General features: G+C 40.6%; 1 protein-coding gene and 1 long non-coding RNA gene across 3 annotated transcripts in view; both read left to right on the forward strand.

Moving 5' to 3' along the window:
• Positions 1–608: 608 nt before the first annotated feature.
• Positions 609–18,621, forward strand: LOC108873759 (uncharacterized). Its single transcript, XR_001959536.2, has 3 exons — positions 609–695; positions 3,692–3,754; positions 18,177–18,621. It is a non-coding gene; the product is annotated as an uncharacterized LOC108873759 (long non-coding RNA).
• Positions 18,622–22,193: 3,572 nt separating this feature from the next.
• The window catches only part of lekr1 (leucine, glutamate and lysine rich 1), an 80,476-nt gene continuing 75,975 nt past the window's right edge, over positions 22,194–26,694 (forward strand). The window contains exon 1 of one of the 2 annotated variants that reach the window (XM_051065689.1): positions 22,194–22,496. Coding sequence is in view for 1 of the 2 variants with exons in the window: in XM_051065688.1 (XP_050921645.1) it covers positions 25,216–25,219 (4 nt within the window). In the remaining variant the exon portion in view is untranslated. Of the gene's footprint in view, positions 22,497–25,106; positions 25,220–26,694 lie in introns of those variants that run through there. The other variant, XM_051065688.1, reaches the window with a different exon arrangement.

Raw genomic sequence — 26,694 nt, forward strand, 5'->3', positions numbered from 1 at the left:
ATACAGATGTAACTGCTGTGTCCAACTGTACAGATGGATTCACTTCTAAAAATACATATTTACCTGAAATGAACCAATCAGTGTTTGAAAAATGAGGAGAATTCAATTTAAAATATGACTCTCTATGCGTAGGTGTTTCATTTCCAGTGTGTTTTTCTGCATAAAATGATGCAAAGAAATTTGTGTCACAGAAATTCTTATCTCGTTTTTCCGATCTGCTTCTTTGTAGCCATCTTATTTCAAATAATGGGATCTTTCCTGTTGTTTTCAGCAGTTTCTTTCGTGCTCCCCTGGAATTAGGCCTGTAAAAACAGAAATTTCATAAACAGCTGAATGCCAAATTGTAAAATTTAATCTCTGCTGGGTACCTAATGTTGCAATCAAATACCTCTGAATTAAGGCTGCACGATTATTAATCGTATTAAAATCGCGATCGCGATTCAGCGCTCTATGCAATCTCATTTCTAAATGGTAATGATTCTTTTGCGTTTTCATCAGGGACATCAGCTTCAACAAAACAAACGCCACTATCCTGTCCCTCAGCAAATGACAATGCGTGGTTACACCATGTGACTCAGAGCAGTAGAAATAAACCCTGCCAGAGCGAATGACTGACGGGAATTAATCACAGTGTGAGGCCAGGAGGTGTGTTAAGACAAATAAAATTCATCCAGAGGAAAACCTCGCTGATCGTGGTAAGAACCACCCAACTGTGCTCATGCCGAAAAAAGATTAGGTAGTTCATTCTGTACTAAATGTACATAGCGGAAACACTTGCCGGTCTGCTGACACGGTTTTAACTCGTCATAATACTGGTAGCTTTTGATTTAACTGTGTCCGGCCAGGTCCGGTTGTCAAGTTTACATCCTGTTTCTCCTGCAGTGCTCTGTGTGTGATTTCTGGGGCAGTTAAAAAAGTGTAACTATTCGTCCACCGACATTCCGTTAGTCTATCAAAAATACCGTCAAACTCCCACAGGCACAAAGAAATTACAGACGCGATCACCTATCACTTAGCCAAGGAAATGGCTTGTCCTATTTCAGGCACCATTATATTTCCTGTTCTGCTTCCTCCTATATCTGGTAAATGAGTGCAAAAAACATATTGGGAAAAAAAAAATCGTGAGAGAGAATCGTGATCGTGAAAAAAAAAAAAAAAAAATCGTGATTCTCATTTTTTTCCCCCAGAATCATGAGCCCTGCTCTGAATTCAAACCAGAGGTTTAAGTTTTGCAGTTTTTGAAAAAATAATCTTGTCTGTTCAATTCTGTCAAGTTTGCACAACTTTAGATTATATACTGAAAATTTCAAACAGAAGCATTCAAATCACGCATCTCAATACTGATGGTTTTCAATGTGAAATATTTCAGAATGCAGTGGTATTTAAATCTCATCAAAGTATTTTGTAGTGATTATATTTCAAAATGAGCTTTTCAGTTGCTTTAAAGAGTAGCTCCTTTTTGCTCTGCTCAGCTCCTCTCTGCCTCCCTGGTCTGTTCAGCCAACAGGTTTCATACTGTAGCCCCATACTTCCGGCTTAAGCTTTTTCATATTGCTCTAATATCGCTGTCACTCGCACACATGCTGGCATGCATGCAGACACGCATGCACAGTGGAGCTTGCATACATGTGTTTACTTTTCTCACACACACACACACACACACACACACACACACACTCACAGAGACACATGTATCTGGGAATATCTAAGCTTTGGTCCGTATTAACCCAATATCTCATTCCTCTTCTCTGACACGCACGTGCAAATAAACACACTGACATGCATGCACAGATGTACACACACAGACCACACACACAAAGATACACAGACACACACACACACACTTCCTGCATTAAGCCTAGTTCCATATTGCTCCAACGATGCCCAGCTGCAACCAATGAACATTCCAGTTGCTGTTTTTTCCCCTCCCTCCCTCTCTATCATTTCAAATTTCAGCTCTAAGCCTTTAAGAAAGTCAGCAGCCAAATATGGTCTGGCTTGTGTCATGAACTTTGCGCGACCTTCTAAAGCAGCATAGAGATCGTGACCTTTAAGACCCTGCCTGAGGCTGAGCTTTAGGCACCGTTTTGCATGACCACAGAAAGAAATCGGCTGTGCATGTGCATGTGCATGCTGTCACGGGTAAGTCCAACAGAGAGAGTTCATGACTTGCGTCTTACTAAATATTTCTGACCATTTAGTGGTTCATCTGACTGTTTCTGCATCCTTGGTTTATGACTTTCTAATTATCTCCAGCACTTATTTTTGTGCTCTCATATTATTTTCTTTTTTTCCTGCCATTTTATTACTTCCCCTTAATGCTGTAAACAATTTAGGAAATGGAACTGTACAGTATAGAGTGGTAATTCCCTGCAGCCAGCAAGTTTTATTTCTCAATAGGTAGTAGTGTAACCTGACAGCCAACATGCCAAACAGAAATGCAAAATGTTCACCTGTCTTCTCTCATAAGATTTGGTGGTAAAGTTTACCACAGTGGAGCTTATTGTTGTGGATACTGAGGATGGAACTTTGAAGTTTCCAAAAGGTTTTAGACAAAGGCTACATCTTGTTTTTGCCACCTGAAACCACAAAAGGGTTTAAAACCAGTACCTGTGCCAAAATGTGACATGTGAGGAGGATACCATAATGATACCAAAATTCCTCTGAGTCACCTGAGTTATATTGATATTTCCTTCTGGAGCATTCCCCTCCCACATTATGGCAAGCAATGTCATGATGAGGCATTAAAGTACCAAACACATGCAGGTGTAAAAACCAAAAAAAACTATCACTGTGCTTGATCTGAGCAGATACAAAATTAAGGCCCTGTGTCTGTGTGTCCAACTCCATCTTTCTCTCTCTCTCCCTCTCTCTCTCTGTCTCTCTCTCTCTCCCTCTCTCCCCCTCCTTCTCTGTCGCTTTTATCATCATCTATCTCTCTGGCTGTGCTCCACCAGTCCTGCTGTCATCTCCTGTTTATCTAATTGGGGTTCAGAGGACTTGAATCAGGCAGGGTGGAGGACAGGAGACGGAGATGATGAGGAAGAGGAGGCAGGGAGAGATGGGAAGACAAAGAGACTTCAGGAACAGGCCTGTTAAGAGCCCAGGTGGGCGGGAAAATTCAAATTAAAGTGAACTAATCCTTTTGGAGTGCTTGTCTGCACCAGACAGGGGGCAGGGAGACAACTGTAGTATTGAACCTGCTGAAGGACTCTTGTACACAGGTTTACAGTCCACCAGTGACTAATGCTATGTGCATACTCATAAGTTTTAGTTTTCAAATGCATCACTGCTGCTATGTTTAGGCCTGGCCTTGTTCCATCACTAAGAAGGGAGTTGAAACATAACCACTTGTTTGAACCTTCTTAGTAATGGAACAAAACAAAACCCAATAAATGTTGCAACATGAAATTTTCACATTTAGCAACTGTTCAGGTCATAAGCAAACAATTTAGCTTTAGATGGAAAAGAGGTCTTTGATATGTATGTGGACAGTGTGCCTTATTTTACTGAATGAATTAGAAATGAATAGAAATTAAAATGGATAGTGTAATGAGTCAGACATAAATCCCAATCATTCATTTTAATTTGAAACTAGATTGAATATTCTGCTTATCTATAACATATTTCAGGGGAGGAAACTTGAGTGTGTGTCATTCTGATGTGTTTTTGTGACTTTGTGACTCTTTAGATGTGCCGGTTGGAGTTTGCATCAGTCCTTATGCAGTGTACCTGATGACAGAGAAAACCAAAGGTAAGCCATGTTGTACATTAAAGAAAGTGTTGACATTTTAAATGCAAAACATGCATCTGATGAAATGAAATGGGAAAAACATTAAACAATTCTATGATAACTGTGCTAAGATGTTCTCTATGTACATACTGTCTACAATGAAGGAGCCTGAATCCTCAAAGGACATCATCTTTGGTATATGAAGATACTTTGAAGAGGCAACTAAAAGCATAGAAAATAGGACTTTGCCACTCCCAAGAACACAGTATTCCTTCCTCTCCCTGGCAGTATACTCTTATTCAAATGCGTGAGAATCAGGTAGCCTCTGCTCTCTCCAATCGAACCATGTATAATGTGGCCTTTCAAGGAAGAAAGACAGGAAAGATGGCTTCTAATCAGGAACTTATTTAGTATCCTTCAATGTACTCGGAAAAGGTTGCATGTAAAGGTCTAAGGATGTGCGTTTATGTGTGTGTATCTGTATGTTCAGGTGCAGCCGTCTGACTGTGTGTCTGTTTGGAGTTCAAAAGGTTAATTGTGCCATATGGAGCGTGCGTGCATGCAGGCGCATGTATGCCAGTGTGCATGCAAAGCAAGCTCGTCTGTGCTGAGTTCAAAAGGTTAGCCGTGCCACAGTGCTGTGGATCCTGCCTTAATAATTGAGGCTTAACAAGCACATGTTAAAACATCATGATCCTCTCTTGCAGCCATGGCTCAGACATGAGAGCAGAAAAAAAAACAGCTTGTTTGTCCAAATTCAATTATTCACCAGTTCTTGTGCCCAGATTAAACCCAATCTCTTTTCTCACTCACCTGGAAAAAGTTTCTTAGTCACTTTTATATATTAGTTTCTTAATTTTCTTAATTTCTTCATATTAAAAAGGTTGAAATGTACAGTAGGAGGACCACACCTGCCCACTCACCTATTAGTCATCAAGAAAAACACCATCAATCTTCCCACGTTTCCCTTAAAGAGAATGTGTGACATTTCTCTCAAACACACTGAAAAACGAGGAATCTGGTATCACTTTCATACCATGACTATACACTTTTTATCTGTGTGCTGTCCCATCTTGATAAAACTAACACTCATTCCTGTGTTGTCTGGTGAACACTGAGTCATAAACCAGCAGGACAAGTCTGAGATTCAAAGGGATTTAAAAATGTCAGTAATAACATTTCAAATCTCTTCAAGGTTCTTCCTTCAGGCCATATTAGGCATCAGTATCCGCTGTGTGTGTTGGATAACACAATGACCAGGTATTATGTATTTTGTGTTTGCTGGATTATATCTAATGAGTGACATTACGCAGAACTAGTCTAGACCAATTTCTAAAAAGCATTTTCACAAATTGTTTCTCACACTACATGTTAAACTAGACAACTCAGGCCTTATCATCAAATGGCAGTATGTATTTCAGAATAGATACATGTTGTCCTGTATCATTCTATCAGGAAAGAGCTGTAGTTAGGGGAGTACTTTTCTGCAGCTGCTCAAAGGGCATGATTACACCTGCCAGTTTCTAAGCACTAAAAGCAGAGTTGCGGTTCAGTGTGATGTTTTATGTTTATAGCCCTCTGATTTTTTGATTGCTGATGTAATCTGGGTTGTGTTGTACTGGAAACTTTGTCAGGATTTACAGTATCTCTATTGAATATAAGAACAAACAGCCATACTTCGTTTATGTACATTAAAGGTACTATATGTAAGTTTTTGCTATGGCTACATAGCCACTGTTAGCATTAACAGTCGTTTATGTACCAGTCTAGAAGAAACATTGCTCAGTATTCAAGTTCAGTATTCAACTTTAATCATTTACTCACCAAGAGCTGTCTCCAGTGGTGGAAAGCAATGCCAATGTTAACTCTGGTTTTGCTTCTATTACTGTCACTTTTCTTCTACTGATGTTAGCATGCTAACCAGCTAGCCCTGTCCTGTGAGTGACTGTAGCAGCCAGTCTTACCTCGGTCCAACATGAGAGACTGAAGAAGTAGTGCTGCCCAGAGGGCGTACTCTAACCTCTTGTCTTGTAAATGCAACAATGGCTAAAGTTCATATTTAGTAAACAGCTGCTTATGTTAATGTTGCCTATGTAGTGATAGCAAACCCTTATATATAGCGCCTTTTAATTTTCATAGAAAACTTGCATTTAATCTTGTGTGAAGTTTTAATTTCTCATTACCCACTCCTTTATACCTGAAATCTAAGTAAAGTGAGAGAAGCTGAGAGTAATCAGATTGGTACACTGGTAATCACAACTGTGATAGAGAATATTTTTAAAGTGACCCTCCCAACCTTGGCTGGCATTCAAATCAACATTATTTTACAGGTTCCTTTAGTGTGTGTGTGCGTGCGTGCGTGTGTGTGTGTGCACGCGTGTGCACGCAGTGCAAACAGGCACACACAATGCAAATGTTCAGCACAGCTGGCAAAACCTCAGCTCTGTGAGCCTTGTGCGCTGTGCCAGTGCTCATTCCCATGGCAACATTATCAAAAGTTCAGCAGCCATGTGTTAGCTGTCTTACATGTTCCAGCGAAATGGCCATTCAAATGTTGATTTGAATAAATATGCTCATCCTGCCCATTCAAATTGTGATATTTGGAGCTGTGGCTGAAAACACAATGTGTGGTGAAGAACGGCATGTAGCAGAAGAGAACAGACCGGGTCTCTCTGGGTGTTCAGTAAGCCTACATCTGGGGATTTAGCGTCAGGGAGGAGTAGAAGGAGGGAGGAGGCAGGAAGGGTGAGGGCCAGCAGGGGCTCATTCCCAGTGTATACAGGTGGAATTAATGGGAAGCAACAGGAAAAGACTGAATGTGTGTGCACCTCCCTAAGGCCTCAAGGATTATAGCTTGTGCACACACACACACACACACACACACACACATACACATACACGGGCTTTTCACAGATACTCGCTCAGTCTTGAACATCTTGTCATTACGCTGTTTTTTCAATCTGGTTCACATAGACACTTGGTTTACCCAGAACATTATAAATCTTCTCCACCCCTTATTTACTCAGAGGTGTATATTCCTCTAACAATTAGACTATACAGTGACTAAATTCCAGCAGTTGCCAAATCATCACACCCATCCTACTTTCACGTTCTGCACTGCAGTGTTTCTTCATATAATGTGTCTGGCCCTCCCGACATGATAAATGAACTTATATGTCTTGTTCATCCATCCAAGTCTGCAACTGAGGCTAAATGTGTTAGAGCCTATTCTTGTCCCCGAATGGAACAGAAGCTCCTCTGCTCCAGGGAAGAACCACAGTGTCCACACTGGCAATTTTATTTATAAAGCACATTTCACTGCACGTAAACTCTGTGTGCTTTATTTTAAAATGCAGCAACAAGAAACAGGTCCACATGTCACTGGAAAAGAACTCTGTGTTGTTTTGGAAGGTAGCTTCTTGTTCTTCTTGAAGTTACACTGTCCAAATTCACCATTCAAAGAACAAAATAGAGGGTGTGTGTGCTCATTAGCCTGCTTATTGTTAATAAGCTAATCATCTTTTCACTAGAAATTTGTTGTCCAAAATCGCCACAACCATATATTATTAGTGAGGATTATCTTACCAGCAATAGTGGTCATTATTAGTATGTTGTTAATTACACCTAAACGTTTAAACTTACAGAAGAGCTTTCCTGTGTTAAATGATAAATTATTTTTTATTTGGTTGAAAGAAGTCTGAGAAATGTCTCGTATAGAGGTGAATGAGAGTTCACCTTTGGTGCTCTCAGCAAGTTCACAGCAAGTTCTGTGGATGATCCAGAGTAACCAGGACATTGATTCTGGGAAGAAATGTTTCTAAATGTGCACATGCACACCTCTGCTGATAACACAGAGGCCCAAACATATGCTTAACTCATGTTAACAAAATAACGGGGATAGAATTACTGGTGGAAAGCTGGGGGCCATTTGATGTGACTCATTTATCAGTAACATATTCATATCTCTGACTCCATGACTCATTCATCCAGATTTTTAATAGTGGAGTAAAAATGATGATGTAAAAATGAAAAACACAACAATCTGAATTGTCAGAATGTTTATACGTTCAGTAGTATGTCATAATTAAATAAACAACAAGTGTGTCATTTTGGGGCTGTCACCTCTCAGCCATTTCACATTTAAATGTCACTATGTGCAATTAGACTCCAAATATGCTAAAACTTATTCTGAAACAAAAAACTGAGAAGTGTTAGTCAGCATCAGATCAGGGCCATTTCACAACCAAAAACAGACCAAAGCTACAGGCATATGATATACATTATGTTTATGTTAAATGACATTTTAACTTGATTTACATAACTCAGCTTTTTCTGTAAATGTCATCCAAATCAAACTATTTTCAGACCGGTACTAAGTCACCATCCTACTAATGTTTCCTTGGCTGTTTACTTCCTTTCATTTGTCTCCTTTCTCTCTTTGTTCATCTCTCTCCCCATGTCCCTGTCTGCTGTTTAAGCCTTAGAGGCCAAATGATGCAATGATAGGTTACAGGGATGAAAGGGAAGCACTGATGGAGACGAAAGGGAGGTTGGAAGAGTTGCAAAGCTCAGCTTATCAAAATGACTGTGTTCCCCATCATCCAGGCCAGGATTCTGTGTAGGTAAAATGAAAAACAGCTCTCCTTGGCAAAAACAAAAGACCAGTGGTGGCTGTGGTGCAGGAAGCAGTGTGCAGACGAAAACAATAATGAACAAACAGAAAAAGTAAGGAGGAATGAAAGAAAGAAAAAGTCACCATTTCCTGTCCTATAGGGAGTATGCTGGAGGAAGAGTGGGCACCATTGTGGGGTGGGGGGGTGGGAGTGTGTGTGAGGCATGTGTACGTGCAGCACGGTGTGTGAGCCTTGGTGGAGGTGGGGACGAAAGAACAGGATGCACAACCCTTGAAGAATGTGTACAGCTTGGTGGCACGTCTGTGAAACTCATCCCTTCCTCCCTCCCTCCCTCCCTCCTCTGCACCACTTTCTTTTCTCCCTCTTTCTGTCCCTCAGTCTCCTCTGCTCCTGCTGCTGCTGCTCCCCCTTCCCTCTCTGTACGGGACAGCAGTCACATAGGCAACAAGAGGGAGATCTGGAAACTGAGATAGGGAGGGAAATTAAAGGAGAGAAGATGAGACTGAAAGGGACTGGTGACAGGCAGAGGGAAGAGAAAGGGCCTTAGGGATCTGGGACATTAAAAAAAAGGTCAGAGAGATTGCCTTAGAAGTAAGAATGATAGATAAAGAGAGCGAGGGAGATGAAGTCAAGTGCAGTGAACGGGACAGACTACATGATCCCGCATGATGATCGTGATTTCACAGTTTAGTGCTGCACGTCACATCTTACTGTCGTAGCATGAGTCACATAGACAGGGATCTCGGGGGAGCCCTGCGAATGACTACAGCCGGCAACTCACGACTTCAAGGGTTGCCAGGTTGACCTTTGTGTCACACGCTGCCGCCTCTCTTCCTCCTGGAGAATTCCTGAAAGAGGAAAAGTCATAAAAATTCTCTTTAACAGAAACCACATCCGTCTGGCTTCTAATTATATCTTTTACGTTACACCTGCACTTTTACCTCCTATATCACTGCAGCTCCTATGTATCAGGCCGAATCTCTCTCTCTCTCTTTTTTACATGTAGCCCTGGGCATGTTCCCTTTCCATTCATTGCATCCACATTCTTTTCCCATGTTAAAAATCTTCCTCCTCTATTTCTCTCTCGCACACCCCCTTCTCTTCCCTGCCTGTCCCTTCATCCCCACCACTTCCTCCACCCCCCAAAAACAGCTGCTCTCCATTCATCCTGATTATCCTGGAGACCAGAAGAGAACAGACCATGTAACAGAACAGCACAGACTGCACTTTATTTACTGGTGCTGCATGCTACTTAGCTCTGGCTGGCTAACTAGCCACAGCAGGCCTGCATTCCAGCCCTCTGCAGTCAGCTCTGCAAACTCTGTACCCTAGTTTGCAATTTGGAGTTAAAGTGACTCACCTTTCATGTATATATCCAATGGTGTAATGGGCTTCATTTTTTTCTTTGCTAAATTACTGACCTACAGAGCAACTATTTTCTAATGACTGTTTGGTAAAAGGAGATGCTGGAGTGCACAGGTTGTAGGCATGTGTGTTACTAGGTGACTGCATGTGTTGTTTTCTCCACTGGTCATTGTCGAAACTTTCCACGGATGACCAGAGAATCTGACCTCACAACATTTTCCCATCCTGCTGTGAACAGATTAATTCTTTTCAAACACATTTTATTCTTCCCACATGATGATGTTAAAATTATTTTTGGATAAAAATCCTTTGAAAATTCATCATCATTGCTCACATCAGCTTCAAATTTGCTCATTTGCAGCATTTTTGTTTCTTAGATAGATTATTCAACAATTTCCAAATATTACATGACATTACATTGCTGCCATGTGAATAACACATACTATAATATATAGAAGAAAACCCTTTTATCCCTGTTAGTTTGCATGAGCTTTAACACTGTAGGTTTTTGTGTCTTATAGCTGTATAGATAGGACAGAGAATTAAATTCCAAATACTTCTCCAGAGATAAGTGTCTGTAAACAATGACTACCCATCTCCGTGACTCACTGTGTGACTCGTGCCCCATTCCCACGTCTTGTATGAGCGGTGTGGTCATCAGATTTGGTAATCGGGTCCCATGTGGGTCAGCCCCATGTTGAGAAATGCTAGCTGAGTAAAGGTCATTGGTGTAGAATGAGGTTGAAGATGCAGGGTAGTAATAATTGTAATGTCTGTAACAGAGAGACTCATACATCAACACGTACTGTGTTTCTTCACTCAGACTTTATGACTTTTGATTGACTTTCACCATCTTCAGACACTCTTTGTTCAAAGGCAGACAGGAGGATAGAATGGCATCTGTCCAGATGGCAGATGTTTTTAGATCCATATCATTCAAGTCAGACCTCTGATCCACTAGAAAGAGTAACAGAAATGTCAACATTTAGTCAACAGAGTTGCCCAGTGTTTTACTGTCTTCCATTTGTTTTGTTTTGTTCTTTTTTTTAACAGCTTTAACTGTTAACAGTGGTTAGTGTCCTCTCACAACCTCATTAGTAGATATTTCAGATGAGAATTCATCCTGTATTAACAAATTTCTTTCTGTTTTTAAATGTTGCACAAGAAAACAAATCACACCTGAACAACGCCTCTTTCACTTTTGTCTTTAAACATTGATTGCTAAGAGACAGTTCAGCATTAAAACTAAAATTTGGATTCAAGTAGTTTGATAATAAGGACCTGCTCTTTTAATGAGAATGTACAGGTTAGAACATTGATATCAACCAGAGTTTCAAAATTTGGTCAATAAATAAACCGTTCAATTGACAGAAAAATTGTTTTGAAAAACTGTTTTGATAATTGATTGTTTTGAATGATTTTAAAGAAAACAATCCACTGTTTTCATCTTCTCAAATTTGTATATATTCTGGTCTTCTATAATAGTAAAGTGAATATCATGGAGAATTGACTGGTGTCAGACATAACAAGACATTTGAAGATGTCTCCTCCGGCTTTGGGAAGTTTTGACAACCATTTTTAATCATTTTCTGACACTGGTGTCAAATTCATGTGCTTTATGCACCCAACCAGAGAGTTGCCCTGTCCAAATACCAAGGACACCTCAACATTTTTGGCTTGACTTCTTAATGCTTCAAATGTAAATGTAGCAGAAGATACTGTGACTGACTCTATCAGCGTTAGATTAAAACAAAAGGCTGTTAGCTGTGACTTGCAGAGAATGGAAGCCAGTAAATCTCTGACGGCCTGGATCTGTCATTTGTCTGTATGATTGGTAAATGTTTGTTGTTATTTCTTTTCTCTCGTAGCCTTGGCAACAGGCCTTGGGGGGCGTCATGGTCCCCAATCATCTGATATTGTTTTGGCAGTCACAATGTCCCGCCTGACTGAACAGCACACATGTACACACACACTGTAGTTTGACAAGGTGCTAAAGGGGGTGGGGGGTGGTGGGTTACAGGGTATTGGGTGGGTGGGCTCAGAGCTACAGTGTCTGGTAGTCTGGCAAATATCCTACACACACCCTAAACAAGTAAGATGGAGGGAAAGAAACACCAGGCTTCGAGGAACAGATCCTTGTATTCACTGGGGACAGGTTTACCTGCCCTGCTCTGCTCTGCTCTGTTTCTATTCCAAAATATCTCTCTCTCTGCTTTTCTGTTGTGGACGATGGTGGGTGTTTCAGGTCATTTTCACTGACTCAGTCTTAAGCTGTTTGTACTCACCAGCCAACTGATGTTGACTGCCAAACACAGCTGCATGGTGAGAGAAGGTTAGTGAGTACAGTGGAAAGCAGCATGACGGGCAGGATATACATTTTCATCACTGCATAGCCTGTTGTAATGTCTGAAGATTTTTGTACCTTTGAAATAAATAGCTTACATGACAATGAAACAGAATAAAAGCACTGTTGCTGTAATAACTACTGATGATACTTTAGTTTTGTGGGTCCCTTTTGTTATTTTGAAGTGTAAATTACATGTTAATGTGGATACTAGTTAAATGCATGTATCAGGAGGACATTATTTCCAGTATAGCTTCTGTTGAAAAACTGAGTTACCTAAAACATTAGTATTATAAGTAGATAAGATTCGATATTGTTACAGTGCAAGAGATTGCCCATTTCGTCCCTCTTAATATAATTCCTTTGTTCTCTGGTTCAAATTCTTGCATCTGTTCTAACATCTGGAGCAACACATCCCTCAATATTCAGACCCAGAAAAACAAATAACACATAAACACCAGGTTTTGATTTTACTGTGGTGAGAGATAACACTGCCTAGCTCTGTTCCATTGTCTTTTCTTTCCTCTTCTTTCCCTTGAACCAGATGTCCCCGGCCCAAAACGGCAGATCCATACCAGTTTCATAATGACAGTGTAGCTGACCCTGACCTCCGACCGGACATGGCTCTTGCAAGCAAGTGTCCAGCGTCATGCTTAGTCACTTTTCTTAACAAGAATTAGTCAGGAAGATCAATACCGCTTTCATGTCTGTACGGTAAACACATGGCTACCACCAGCAGCCTGTTAGCTTAGCTTAGCACAAAGACTTGAAACAGGGGGAAACAGATCTGTTTAAAGGTAACAATACTAACTAACTAACACATTATATCTCATTTGTTTAATCCAATTGTAAACATGACAAGTTGTGGTTTTTAGGGAGGAGTATGTCATAACTGTGTGTTTGCCAGGAAACCAGCAGAGACTTCAGGAAGTAACTTTTAGAAGCCAAGAAATAGTCTGGCACATTAAACCCTGTGAAACTGCAACTTGCTGTTATTACACCTTGTTTTTGTGTGGATTAAATAAATGAGATTAAACATGTTATGCAGTGAGCTGCAGGTGTGGACAGTTGGATTTTATCACCTTCAGACCTTCAGAGTCAGGCTAGCTGTTTCCAGTCTTTCTGCTAAGCTAAGCTAACCAGCTGCTGACTGTATTCTTATATATATATATATATATATATATATCTGTTTATTTGACAGTTGTGAGGGTGGTATCAAATGTTGAACTATCACATTTTTACTTCAAGCCAAAACTGACCTCAAGTCTGCACTTAATGTTGAATACAGTTTAACAGTTCAACCACACTCTGAGAACACGTAGCCCACAGATGAAACACATTTTCCTCTTCCCTCCCTGTAGGCGTATCAGCACGATCTGCCTACATTTGCTGCTTGACAGGTGAGAGCAGGTGGGAGAGCCGTGGGTGTCGTTCACTCGAGATGAAAAGCACGGGCCGATGTCGGTCTCCGTCCTCCCTCTGTTCCAATCCCTGCGTTGGTGTGAGTCCGCTCTCGGCTCCAAGGGCAAACAAAAAGGGAAACGGCAGCAGGTTGTCAAGGAAACACAGGAGCCACACACACATAGGGATGGACACACACACACACACACACACAGGTGATGTGATGTGATGTGTGTAGTTTGGAGTGTGTACACATGCTCAGACGTGTGGTGAATACGTCATAGTTCTGTTTGCAGCGTGAGTGTTTGTAGGCTGGGGCTGAGGGACCTTTCACGACTTCAGCTGATGAGTGGGAATCTAAAGTTGGCAGCGTGTCACGAGCTTTATTTATACAACGCTGTATCTTTAGTCTCACAGCTAGCGTCCTACTTTCACACAGACTTTGGAAATGATGTATTAGTCGCAGTGTGTTCAACAGAAAATCACACCCTCAAATAAAACTTCTATTGAGCTCACATTGATGGGTCTTTGTATGTTTCCTATTAGTTCCCTGAGATTATGCTGTAGGACTTTTGGATGTGTGATTGCGTGAACTTTCCTCATCAACAGTGCTTTCTATTCTAAATAACAAGACATTTATCATTATGTCACTCCTCCTCTTAACCTCCAAGGAACGTTGCTTTTGTCATAATCTGTCATCTCTCCTTTGCTTTCTCTCTCTGTCGCTCCTTCTCGTGTGTCATTGATGTGTCGTCGTCCCCAAGAGCCCTGAGATAGTTTTAATGGCTAGGCGTGCCCCGCGCTTCACATGCAAATGTGGGTAAAGTAACGACCAGGCAAAATCAAGAGAAAAATTCAAAACAAATGCCTAATTAGTAGCTGGGAACTCAAATGGAGCCAGCAACACCACAGCCAATATAGCAAACAATTTTGAGAGGGGGAGTCAAGAGGGGGAGTGATATAAATGTCAGGTTTTAAAGATGTGTTAATGTGCACTTTCTGGTACAGAGAATGCATTCATAGCTTGGCTCAGGGGCTTTCGAGTGTATTTGTGCGCGTGAAAGCCAGCGCTCACATCTGTGTCTGTGTATGCGATGTCAGCTCTTTCTTATGTGTGTGTAGCTGTATGTGATAATTAACTATGATATGCAGCGAGCATTACTGAGGGGAAAATGGATCTGGGACGGCTCAAATGCAAACACCTTGTTTAGCCATGCAAAAGATCAGTCTGACACTGTCAAGTTCAGCTTTCACTGGTAGATTTAATGATCAAAGGATTATAATCTGATTTTGGATCTTAGCCTGGGATGAATTAAAGATTAATTTACCAGATGTTAACTATGAAGAATGGGTTAGACAGGTATAGAGAGGCAAATACAGAGAAACATACATTAACTCAAGCGCTCATAAGGAAATAATTTGTCTTTTCCCTCCCTTCTACGTTTTTTCCTTACTGTATTAAGAGAGGAAATGCTACGCCTGAATGTTGGCAGCCCCACCAGAGTCAACAACAGACAGAACAATATGAGCAGCAAAATTAAAATGGATAATTTTGTATATAAGCAAGCAGCCATATCCCCATATGCCCTCCAAGATCCCAGTCCTAATAAACTCCCCCATTGGTCTCTGCCAAGTCTAATTTGTTCACTCTGCTTGTGTTTCTCTTCAGACTGATCTTGATTAAGACACACACCCCTCCAAAGGGCCGGACCAACTCCTTATCTCACAGCAAGGAAGTGAGGAAGGAACCATCAACACTGAGTCGGCCTTGTTTTGGTTTTTGCAGTTTTCCATTAGCAGTGAGGTCTATAATTTAACTTATTTCAATGGTCTTGGGGCTGCCAGACTATTTTTTCATTGTTTATCCGGAACACAGATCGTGACGTCACTGACATAAATCAGGTGGTGAGAGAGACATCTGCTCAGGACTGATGCTATGTGCAAAAATCAAACAACAAAAACTATAAACGCTATGTATATATTTCCTGATCAGACTTCAAGACTTATTGCATGACTGAAAACCAAACAAAACCACTGTATCCTTATACTACTGCATGTATATCTATATAGAGTTCATATGTAGCTTGTCTATGTGTAAATGTACATGTAGGTATGCTTTATATACCAGAATATGTTGAAAAATGAACCCAAACAAATTAATTCTACATACCACACTCTACTTCTACAAATAACTCACGTGACGTACATATTATAGCATGTTATATAAGTATTAAAGTGATACTGTTATGATTTAAATGAAAAGGTTCAGTCAGCTTTTCTAAACATTTAATGTATGTTCTGATGATTTCTCATGATTGGTTAAGATTATAAGTGAAATACAGTTCTTCATATTTTGGGAAATGCACACATTGGCTTTCTTTCCAGGCCCATATGAGAAGATTAATACATCTCTCATATTCACCAATTAAATATAAAGTTACAACCAGGAGATGTTTAGCTTAGCTTAGCATAAAGATCAGGAACAGCGGGAGGAAGAAAGTTCTTTTTTGTCCAAAGGTAAAGCTCAAATAGTCCAACACACAACGCCCTGTAACAACACAACACAATGTTTTTATACTGGTTTTTGAGTGTCAAGTGTCAAGTAGTGAGCTTCCCTGTTTCTAGTCTTTATGCTATGCTAAACAAACGTCTTCTAGCTGTAGCCTCATATCTGAGTAACAGATATGAGAGTGGTATCGATCTTTCCGTAGAACTATCAACAAGTGTGAGTGTGAATGAAATAGCATTTGAGGTGAGAAAATAAACATAGTGTGAAAGGCTAAAGAGCTGAGGAGAGTGGGGCAGGTGTTAATGAATGGTGAACGAAAAAGAAGAAGTAAAAAAGGAAGTGGGAAGGAGGATGTAAAAATGCGGGTAGAGCGAGTGGTTGCTCCGGTGTGCTTCTTCCCTTCAGCAGGGGTGGTCCGCTGGCTAGATAAGTCCAGCCAGACAGCCGTGGGTGATAGAGATCAGATTGAGATGACAGACTGGAGTGCTGCCCAGACACACATACACACACACACACACACACACACACACACACACACAAAGTAATGAGGAGGAAATTAAAAAGGCATTCTGTAGAAAGAAAAGAAAAATCTGCATTCTTTGTTGTTTGTCAGTCTTTCAGGAGATGGAGTGAAAACAGAAAGTTAGAAGTTCTTTGTTCTGTCAAACAAACTCATCAGTTTCCTAGAACTGTCTACTGAACCTGAAACATGAGTGCTTATATACTGTTTCACTGCACTAACAAGTGTCCTTTTGCTTGTATGCAGTGTACCTTTTAAATTTTTCAGACTGTTCTTTATCTTAAACAAGGAATAAAAGTCTGTCTGTGGCTCAGGAAACAAAGTGAGAGTCGATAGAAGCCGGTACGTAAAGGTTGTATTAGACTCATAGAAAGGTTTGAAGCAAGGTTTGGGTTTTCTACAGTCCTGCATTGGATTAGATTTTATACATAAGGTTGAGACTACTTGGTTTTCCTCAGGGAGTTTACTCAGAAAGAGTAAAATGTTAGCAGTGTGCCTCAGGGTTCAGTGCTGGGTACGATTCTTTTCTGTCTGAACATGCTGTCATGTGTTTGTATCATATATAAATATGGCATCTGTTTGAATATAATAGTCCTGACACCTTTACAAGGTTGTCTAAAGGCAGAGCAGACTGGTTTAAACTAGTTTACTTACCTTCTAGTTCTAGCCTGCCAGCCTGACACACTGTAGCATCCAGTCTGCCCTGAAGAAGTAGCACTGTTCAGAGGGTGTGTTCTAGCCTCTTGCACTGTAAACACAACAATGTCTGAAGCCCTTCGCAAATGACTATGACCACCAGAGAAAACTTAAAAATAGCCCCCTTGAATACTCTTTTATTTTACTTTAATTTTTTTAGCACATTGTATTGCATTTTTTATGAAATATGCTATATAAATATATTTTTTATCATTAATATCATCATGAAGAAATATGACTAAATTGAGTCCTGTAGGACTCACAGATTCATCCCCATTTGTAATCTGTGTAGTGTTTTTTTGTGAAACAGGCTCCAGATGTTCAGATTTGACTACTGTGGCCTTGATGACATATCTCAGTTTCAGTTAGTTCATTTGATGTTGCATTTTCTTCACAGCAAAGCAATTGTCACACCAGATTTACTCAAGATACATTCAGAAATTACATTAAACACCATAGCAGTCTTGCACCATGTGTGCAGTAGTATGTGTGTCTGCTTGACAGGTGCTTGTTGTTTGATGGTTCATCACAGTGGCCTAATGTCTGGTCATTGCTTTACTTGTGTTATTCATGTTGGAACTTTGCGTTTCCATAGACATTCATAAAGCGATGAACAACTGCTGACAGACTCAAAAACGTGTAGCTCAGATTGGAATTTACGAGCAGGCGGTAAGCATGTAGATACCTGGTATTTTTTCCACTTAACGCCACCTTTCCGTGAGGATCTTTCCAAGCTTGTCTGTAAGAGTATGTGTGTGTGTATGTGTGTGACGTGTTAGTGCCTCTATGCCAGAGGTCATTGTCTCTGGGTCCAGACGGCTCCGACTCAGGTTCTCAGTGTGGCTTCACTAATCTGCCGTAATTATGTCTCACAGCCAGCTCACTCACAGTCACACACATGCACTAACTCCCTGTCTCCTTGACTCTCTCTCTTTTCTCTCCTCCTCCTCTCTCTCTTCTCTGTTTTTTCTCAGGAGACCAGAGTCGTGTTTGCCTCAGGATGGCTGGCTGTGTGTGTGTGTGTGTGTGTGTGTGTGTGTATGACACGGTGTCACCCATATAATGGGGCTACTGCTCTGCCGAGACACAGCTCAAAGGACTCCCTTCACAGCTCCAGGGCAAACAAAAGATGTAAATGCCTTCGTGATTTGCCATATAGTGAAAGGGGTTTCCGACGCGAGAGTCATCCGCTGCACGCATCACACGCATCTCCCCGGTCCTGCCGCTCTGACGCATGTCTTCCTTGTGTTTCATCAGCCATCACGCCTCCGGGTGTGTGGTGACGCAGATGCTGTGTGGGCACCCTAAATCCAGACTACCTCACTGGGTTAATGGGAGTTCAGTTTAAAGGGAACCCCTTGCTTAAAAGTAATTCACAGGTATTTTATTTTAGACTAAATTTATTAATAAATTGTAAACACTGATATACAATGATTTAATGATCAGTTGAACTCTTTAAGGAGGTCTTATTTTTATAGGTTTGGCTATCTTTCCTACAGGAAATAACACTATACTGGGAATGCTGCAATATCACAAAAGCCAAATCACAATATCACAGGTGTAAAACAAAACCTCAGGTTATTTAAACTGATATGAAAGAGAAAAAAAAGCTGAAAGATATAAAATATTCAAAATTGTCAATTGTAAGTGCCCAACACACTGACTTCCTGGTTCAACTCTTGCACTCAATGTACTTATGGGCAAACACAGTTTTTCAGCACAATTAGGGAGTATTACCAACATTTTGGGTGCTGGAATTAAACTGAAACTATCCTCTAAAAGAACACTACACTTGAATTATTTGGCATTGTAGCTTTTTCTTTTCCCACTTTCGTCCCCTCACATTTTATTATTTAGCATTATGTGAAACTTTTTGCATGACAGTAAGAAATTAACATCATAAAAAAAAAACAATCACCATGGATTTTGATGCAAAACAACTGAACCTGCAATTTTCCATCCTCAGTGTCTTCATGCAAGACTTCTTTAAATCACTCCCTCTGCCTAACCATAAGCGTGACTTGCGAACACATAAAGTGTTTATCTTTGGTTTTGTGACCAAAACAAACATTTTTCATAGTACAATAAATCTAAAACTAGAAAATGTAGTAACGCTACCACAAGGACAGAAAACTGTAATCATCACAAAGCAAAGTGAGCACACATTTGTATGGCAATTTTCCTACAGTTGCGAGGCGCAGTAAACCACTATGGCACAAACACACACTGATGACACCCTCAAAGGATAACACTGTCAACACACGGGACAGTTAGACATATCAGAGTTCATTATTGCTGTGCAGAATTAAAAACACATTCTGGAGACTTGTAAATAACCCTGGGTAGATAATCCATCACATTAACCTCAATTTGATTATAACAATTTTATTCAGATATATCATTACTTACATTACTGTGCTAGAATAAAGTGTTTTCATATCAGGGTGTGTGTGTAACATTTCATTCTGCTCACTGTCTATCACCTGACATTCAAAAGAAAGACATCAGAGTCTCCTTCAGGAAATAATCTCTCAAAAACACATCACCATTTAAACTTTATTGTCTTATATAAGGCTCCTCTTGGAAGCTGGGGAAACAGATGTTTGCAAATATTTTACAACAAGGTAGTGAGCGTATTAAGGTTTTATATTCACGGGAAAATATACAGTAGCTATGTGGCAAAAACAAGAGAATTAAAAGTGATATAATTTTGTATGACAGAATGGGAGCATGCAGATAAGAGAATAAGACGTAGAATTAGTTCTTGTTTAGGTAAACAATCTAAAAATAATTAATTAGATCTAACATTTAGCAGTCCTTGATTTTACGTTCTAAAACAACACGTCTATTTATATTCTCCGGCATAATGACTATAATGAGGTGTTATATTTCATAATTGTGGTCGGCGCTCATTTATATTGCAGTGATGTATGTCAAGGTGAACTCTATTTAACCCTGTGACAGCGTTCATTTATTCAGAAGGCAGGTTGGCCTTACAGGACAAACCTGTTCCTTTTCAAAGGAACTCTGGAGCGTTTGGCCTGTGTGTCAGTGTGTGTGAACCCCACTGTGCTCATTAAACTGTTAATATCACTGTCTTCCCCTTCACAAAACCTCAAACCTCACAAGATATTGCATGCTCAGTGGCTGAAACACACAGTCCTGCACACACACACACACACACACATACGTACATACAAAGCCTCGCAAAGCTTTTCTGACTAAATGCGTGCCTGGCTGCTTGCTTAAACACACACACTCTCACAGACGCACACACGCGGCTGCAGCACAGCACTCGTATTTAAACTGATGTGAGTGCTGTCACGACATCCGACTAGTCCTATTTGTTCCACAGAAGCCTTGGCGTGAGAGAGCAGGGTCACCCCACTGGCTCTCATGCAAATCCATTCAGTACACACACGCGCGCACACACACATTCACAGACACACACGCACACACTTAATAGTCCTGCAGATAAGCAAAAAGACACAGAGACAGGCAGGCAGGCAGGCAGGCAGGCAGAGAGCTATGTAGGGATTCAAGCAGAGAGAGACAGGGGGACAGGAAAATATTTTGACAGACTGAGGGACAGACAGACACACTAATCAACCTGAAGACACAGAGACACATATAATGAAACTGTCAGATTTATAGCTAAGCAGATAAAATGAACAAAGCTTGAGCAAGATGGCAAGATTTTAAAGCTGTCCTGAGCCACTGCACTCACCGATGACCCCAAATGGTGGCAGGAGGTACTGTTTGAATTTAAAAGACGCAGCACTCACGTAACTTTTGAAGATGCAATAATCGTTCAAATATGGGGAAAACAAAACTTGTTTGCCATTATGAAAAAAGATGGGAAAATTTTAAAAAGACAGCGTAATAGAGAAGTCCAAATCTTGCCTGATTTCTCAGCTACTCATACCTGGCTACGTGCTGCATTATGAGGGCGTCTTCATCGGATTGTCAGCTTGGGAAGTGTATGACAGATTTTGAGCCATGGCTCCTACAAATCTGACATGGGAAAGGTGTGGGCAAAGTAGTTGATACAGTTCAACAATCTGGCAAGCACTTTGGCTGAAGCATACTGACAAAGTCCAGTTTTATGTAACTAAACAAGTGACAGTAATATTTTCATTTTAAAGTTCAGCAGCAAGAAACGTCAGCGTATATGCTAATGTTATCTAAGCTAGCAGTGATTTTAGATAAGCAAATGTTTTATTGTTAGCTAGTGAGGCTGTCTCACAAGACAAACCATTAGGCTTCGTTCTTCGTAGGGCCAGTGTGAAATATTTCTACAGTAGCAAGGTTCCAGGTAAATTATGGTTTATTTATATGTTGTTATTATTATATGGAGTTCAACATTAAACTCTAGAGTTCAACAGAAAATTTAGCAAATCACCAAGAAAATCAATGCTTCCTATTTTGTGCAATTACTCACAGTTGTGATCATGCCACTTATGTTGAGGCGTTTATGTTACGTTTATTACACCGCCCTCTGGTGGGTGCACTGACTAATGCATGATAAGCCAAGACATATAGCTACTTAATTTTTACACAAAAATTTGATCGTTTTTAAAATAAAATATTGTTTTCTAGACGATCACAGAGTAGTTTAGGCATTTTAAAGACATGTTTATAACATGTCTTTAAAATGCCATCTTACAGTTTTCACACAAGCTGTTGTTATTATTCTTTTTTAGTTATTGTTGGGCAATAACTATGTTTTTCACCTCATTTACTCTATCTTTTTAGTTTCCACATGGAGTTTTTTTCTCACCACTCTGAGGACCTCTATCCTAAAGTTAGTGACAAACTGCCTAGCATGTGTGGGTATGGACAAATCAGTCTTTCAACAAATGTCTCATGGGGTTCTTTTATTTTTACTAAAAAAGGAAGCACAAACATTCCTTACAGAGGCCCAGTGAGTGGCTGGCAAAACAGGATCAGGGGACTACACACAATGACGCAGCATAACAGGTGGACAAGTCTTACATTTAGATTGAGTGGACAGGGCTTGTACAGTGGAGCATTGCGTGCACAAGAGGACCATTTGGTGCTACCCGAAGAAATACCAAGGAAAACAGCTCACATCTGAGGAGCGCTGTGAAGGCAGTGGGTGGGTTGGGCTATTTGGGTTAACTGAGTGAGTGAGTGTAGAGGAGCTTATGTCATAAACGTTGTATAATAATACACAAAAAGGAAAGACCTTTTAATTTCACAGCCTATGTGTTCCAGCCTGTCCCATCAGCTTTTTCAGTCACCGTTTTGAGCTGGTCCTCATTTGGATTTTGGTGAGTTCAACCTGCATGTTCGGCCATCATATTTGTCTCGCATAGCCTAGCCCAAATATGTCAAGCGTGACAATATTAGTCATTTTGTTCCAAAAAAAGAATAGTGGGTCATCTTCACCCCTCCCCCGTCCTCTTAAATCTGTGCGTACACCACGCACAGACACATATACACACACTTTCGCCCGTCGCCCTTCCCCCTCCTTCCCCTTCCCTTTCCTCCCTCTCTCTCTCACACTCTCTTACACACACGCACGCAAGCACACACTCAGCATGCTTCATTATACACTTGCCCACACAGCATAGCGTGCCGGAAACAGACTCAATAGATGCCAAGCTCCCGGTCCCTGCAGGCTCAGTGCCCCTAAAACACTGAATGCACCTTCCCAAATTAGGTTAATTTGCTTTTCTGCCACAGAGACTGCCCAAAATACAGTCTAGTGGTTCCACAAATAATTATGACAGAGAAATGATTTGATCGTTTTGTTTCTTTTAAAAGCAAATTCCAGCTCTCATCAATTATTAACCTGACTTGGTTCAATAATAAGACCAGCTAAAGTGAAATGGATATGAGCTATATTTAAATTATGGTATTCAAGGCAATCAAACTGTTAGGATAAGTATGATGTAGCCAAATACTGTAAATGCACCAGACTCTTCTGAAGGTAGGTTGACCTTTATTGCTTTGACTATCTGATATAGTACAGAGAATGCAATAGACTTATACATGACATAATGATTTACAGTTGTGATCCTGTTATACTGCTTGTGTATGATGCATTAAATGTGCAGAATGGTAGCAACTCCTTCTTTTGTCCTTGCCACAGGGGCATTTGAGGATATGACCGATTTCAGAGAGGGTAAGAGGGAGTGAGACAGAAAGGAGGGAGAGGAGGGGGAGATACAGAGAAAGGGTTTGTCTTCTCTTTCCCCTCTCCCCTCTTTGGCCCAGTAGGGTGCGAGGTTTGATTATTGTCTCTGCCTGAGTACAACATTTGTTTCCCCTTTTGTCACGTTCATCCTTTTTTTTTTCTGCTGTGGAGGCAAAAAGACAAGCACGGAAGGTAGGCTAGACTTGAGTGGGCGAGTGCAATTTGCATCAGAGCAACTGAGTCTGCACGATTCATTGACGGGTCCATAAATAGCACGACATGCATCCCAAATGAAATCATACCAAAGATCTCTCTGTCCCTGGCTCACTCTCACACACTCTCTGTTATGGGGAGCAATGTTCAGACACATTCAGACAAAAAAAAAAAAAAAATGAGAGCAATGATATTGCATAAAAAGGCAAAAATGTCTGTCTAAAGACATTTGTTAACAATCTATTACCACAAAACGATTGGTCCTGTAAAAGCCCCTGTGGGAATGTCTGGCCATTATTTCACATTACATCTGAGGCAATGAATTAAATGCACACAACCCAAACAGAGCACGGAGTATGACCTATGCATGCAAGCAGGCAGAGCTCAGCAAATGTGACTTCAAGGCATTGTCTGTCTGTAATTTGCAGACAATAGCCTACTCATGCTTTATTTTGTCATATAAAAATGTGTTTATTTGAAAGGTAAACTTACTGAACCTATTCTCACTGAGTTTATTTTCACCAGCTTTATTGTGTATGTTCCTGGGAAGGCGCTGACATCTTGGAAAATATACTTGCTAGCCTAGCATTACATCATAAATGTATAAAGGTACACAAGGATCAATATCAGTTTCATCTTTCTGTATATAAATGATTCCCCCCACCTCACTGGTTAACTCTGTAGCTGACTGTCACATAGCCACAGGAATGTCACTGGCCTGTTCACATCAATCATTGCCCTTCCTGCCGTGTGAAGTATTAGCTGGCAAAGCATAAAATTGAAGTGACCAGCATTACCAACTGAAGTTTCCACCCCCTGAGAGCGAAGGCGGTTAAGGTGGTTGTGGTGAGGATTAACTGTTGCTCAAGAGGTTAAAATGAGAAGCTTCCACACCAGTGGCTGACAGATAAAGTTGCTGAGTTTTAAAGAGGCTCCAGAGTTCAGATGGTATCTTGCCTTCACCCAGAGGATGTTTTTCTTGTTGGTTTTTTGTTTGTTTTTTAAGAAATTGCTATGACAACAAAATGAATCAGTAAAATGACACATTGCTGGTAGGACTGCAGTGGTTAGTCTATGACCATAACCAGTGGTGGTATTCAGAAAGAAGTACTCCATTAGGTCCTGCGGTTGTTGTTGTTTTTTTTTTTTAATTTATATCTTTATCATATAGGAAAAAGGCCTCTGTCACTGCTTTACTTTACTATCATAATATTTGATTACATTATTGCATGGGGCTAATTGCAACTATTTTATGTACTGCTGTGTTATATGTACAGTTTATTCTTTGTATTTCTCATGTCAGTAGAGTGGCAGAATATTTCCATCTGAAAAGCAGAGAAGGAGAAGGTGTAAAGTAGCATGAAATGGAAATACTCAAATAATGTACCTGATGGTTGCATTCCACCACTGATAATAACCATCCCTAATTTCCAGTTACAAGCTACGCTTTTATTTTGATGGAAAAGCAACATCCGGTGTTCGCCCCGGTCGGGCATGTGACGCTGCGTGTCTACGTGACAATGCTACGTCGTAACTATAGCAACGGCCAGAGTGGTATGGCTCACACCAGGAAAAAGTCAATTTAAAATAGTGATTTGTGATTATTTGCGCCTTCTTTCCCAACGAGATTGTTGATAATGGGTAGGTAAAGGTTTATTCTGCCTACAAGTGAACAGAAGTCAAAATAGTTAACTTTTTATTTGACCGCAGTGGTACATGCTACTTTAGGTGAGAGACCGCACTGATTTGTTTGCAGAGTTAGTTAGCTTACTTTGCTTGTTTATTTCAGGGATTTCCTGTCCGTCATTCGATAAACAATGACTTCAGGACGGTAGAGTTTATATCAGATGATGTTTACCATGCACGTATCTAAGCAAACCTGCATTTTGGATACAATACATGCAAGCTAATGTAGAAACTTAAAATGTGTCATTCATCGTAATGAGCTTATACTAAATATTCAACTTTATTGTATTATAAGTAATATGATATGTCTTTAATGTTCATTTCTAAATTTAAATTGGTTTGCTTTAATGCCTGGTTTGGCCTACAAGCCAGAGTCTGCGTGTTTGGGCAGTATCTTTTCAACCATGTGCTTAAATTGTGCCAGTCAACTGTTTTCTGTCTCCTGCTTAAAGTTTGGGCAGAGGCAAGGCTTGGTTGTTAGATTCCAGTATAACAAAATGTCATGCTGCTGAACTCCTAAAACAAACAGTTATCATTGTGGATCAGTAAAATCTCATTATTTCAACTTCTTTCAGGTTTAGGTGGGTGGGGGATCTCTCCTCCCTAGTGGCTAAATGATTTTTGCCCCTCAGTGCCTGTCTCTGTGCTCGTGCCAGACTGTGGGCCCTCATGAGTTTATATGTTCGTGTATGTTTTCCTCTCACGACTCAGGCATGCGTCCATGCAGAATAGATGAGTTTATGAACAGCTTGCCTCTCTCACATTAGACTGATTAATAGTTCAATCAGGGCTAAAACGGACAAAATGTCACGGGGGAACAGTTGTCATGCAAAATCAGCCCTTTATATCTGCGTCCATCTAAAAGGATAGGCCTGCTTAATGCTGTCACAGGGCGTTACTAATTTATCTGCATTGTGTGGGCCAACGAAGGATCTCCGCCTGTGTCTCAGGCTATTAGCGTGCATGAGCATGAACCCTGCTGTTTGATTGGGGCACGGTTTGTGTGCCTGCACTGGTGTGTGTGAGAGCAACAGAGACAGTTCACAACCTTGTTTACATGCTAGTGCTTAAATGTTTTAGATGGTGTATCAAGTTGAATCTGCCTGCTTTTGCATGAGTTCTCAGGCTGTATATAGTTGTATAGTTGTATGTGTGTCTGTGTGCATTGTGCTTGTGGCCAAGTCCTTGTGTGTTTGTGCTGTACATTTTCCTGTGTGTCTTCTCACTCTATTTCCTTCCGATGGTCTGCGAGGGCATTTAATGTCTGGCATGCAGCCGTGTGCAGGGGACCATCTGATAGGAGTGACCTCTGGCCCTAAGTTAGCCAGAGGTATTTAATCTCAGGTCAAGTGTTGAGTTGGCGTGATGCTTTCCCCTCACTAATGGTGAGCTGATAGATAAATGCCCTGGAAGCATGCACACACAGATAG

This window comes from Lates calcarifer, linkage group LG21, assembly GCF_001640805.2.
Source record: "Lates calcarifer isolate ASB-BC8 linkage group LG21, TLL_Latcal_v3, whole genome shotgun sequence".
Lineage (NCBI taxonomy): Eukaryota > Metazoa > Chordata > Actinopteri > Centropomidae > Lates > Lates calcarifer.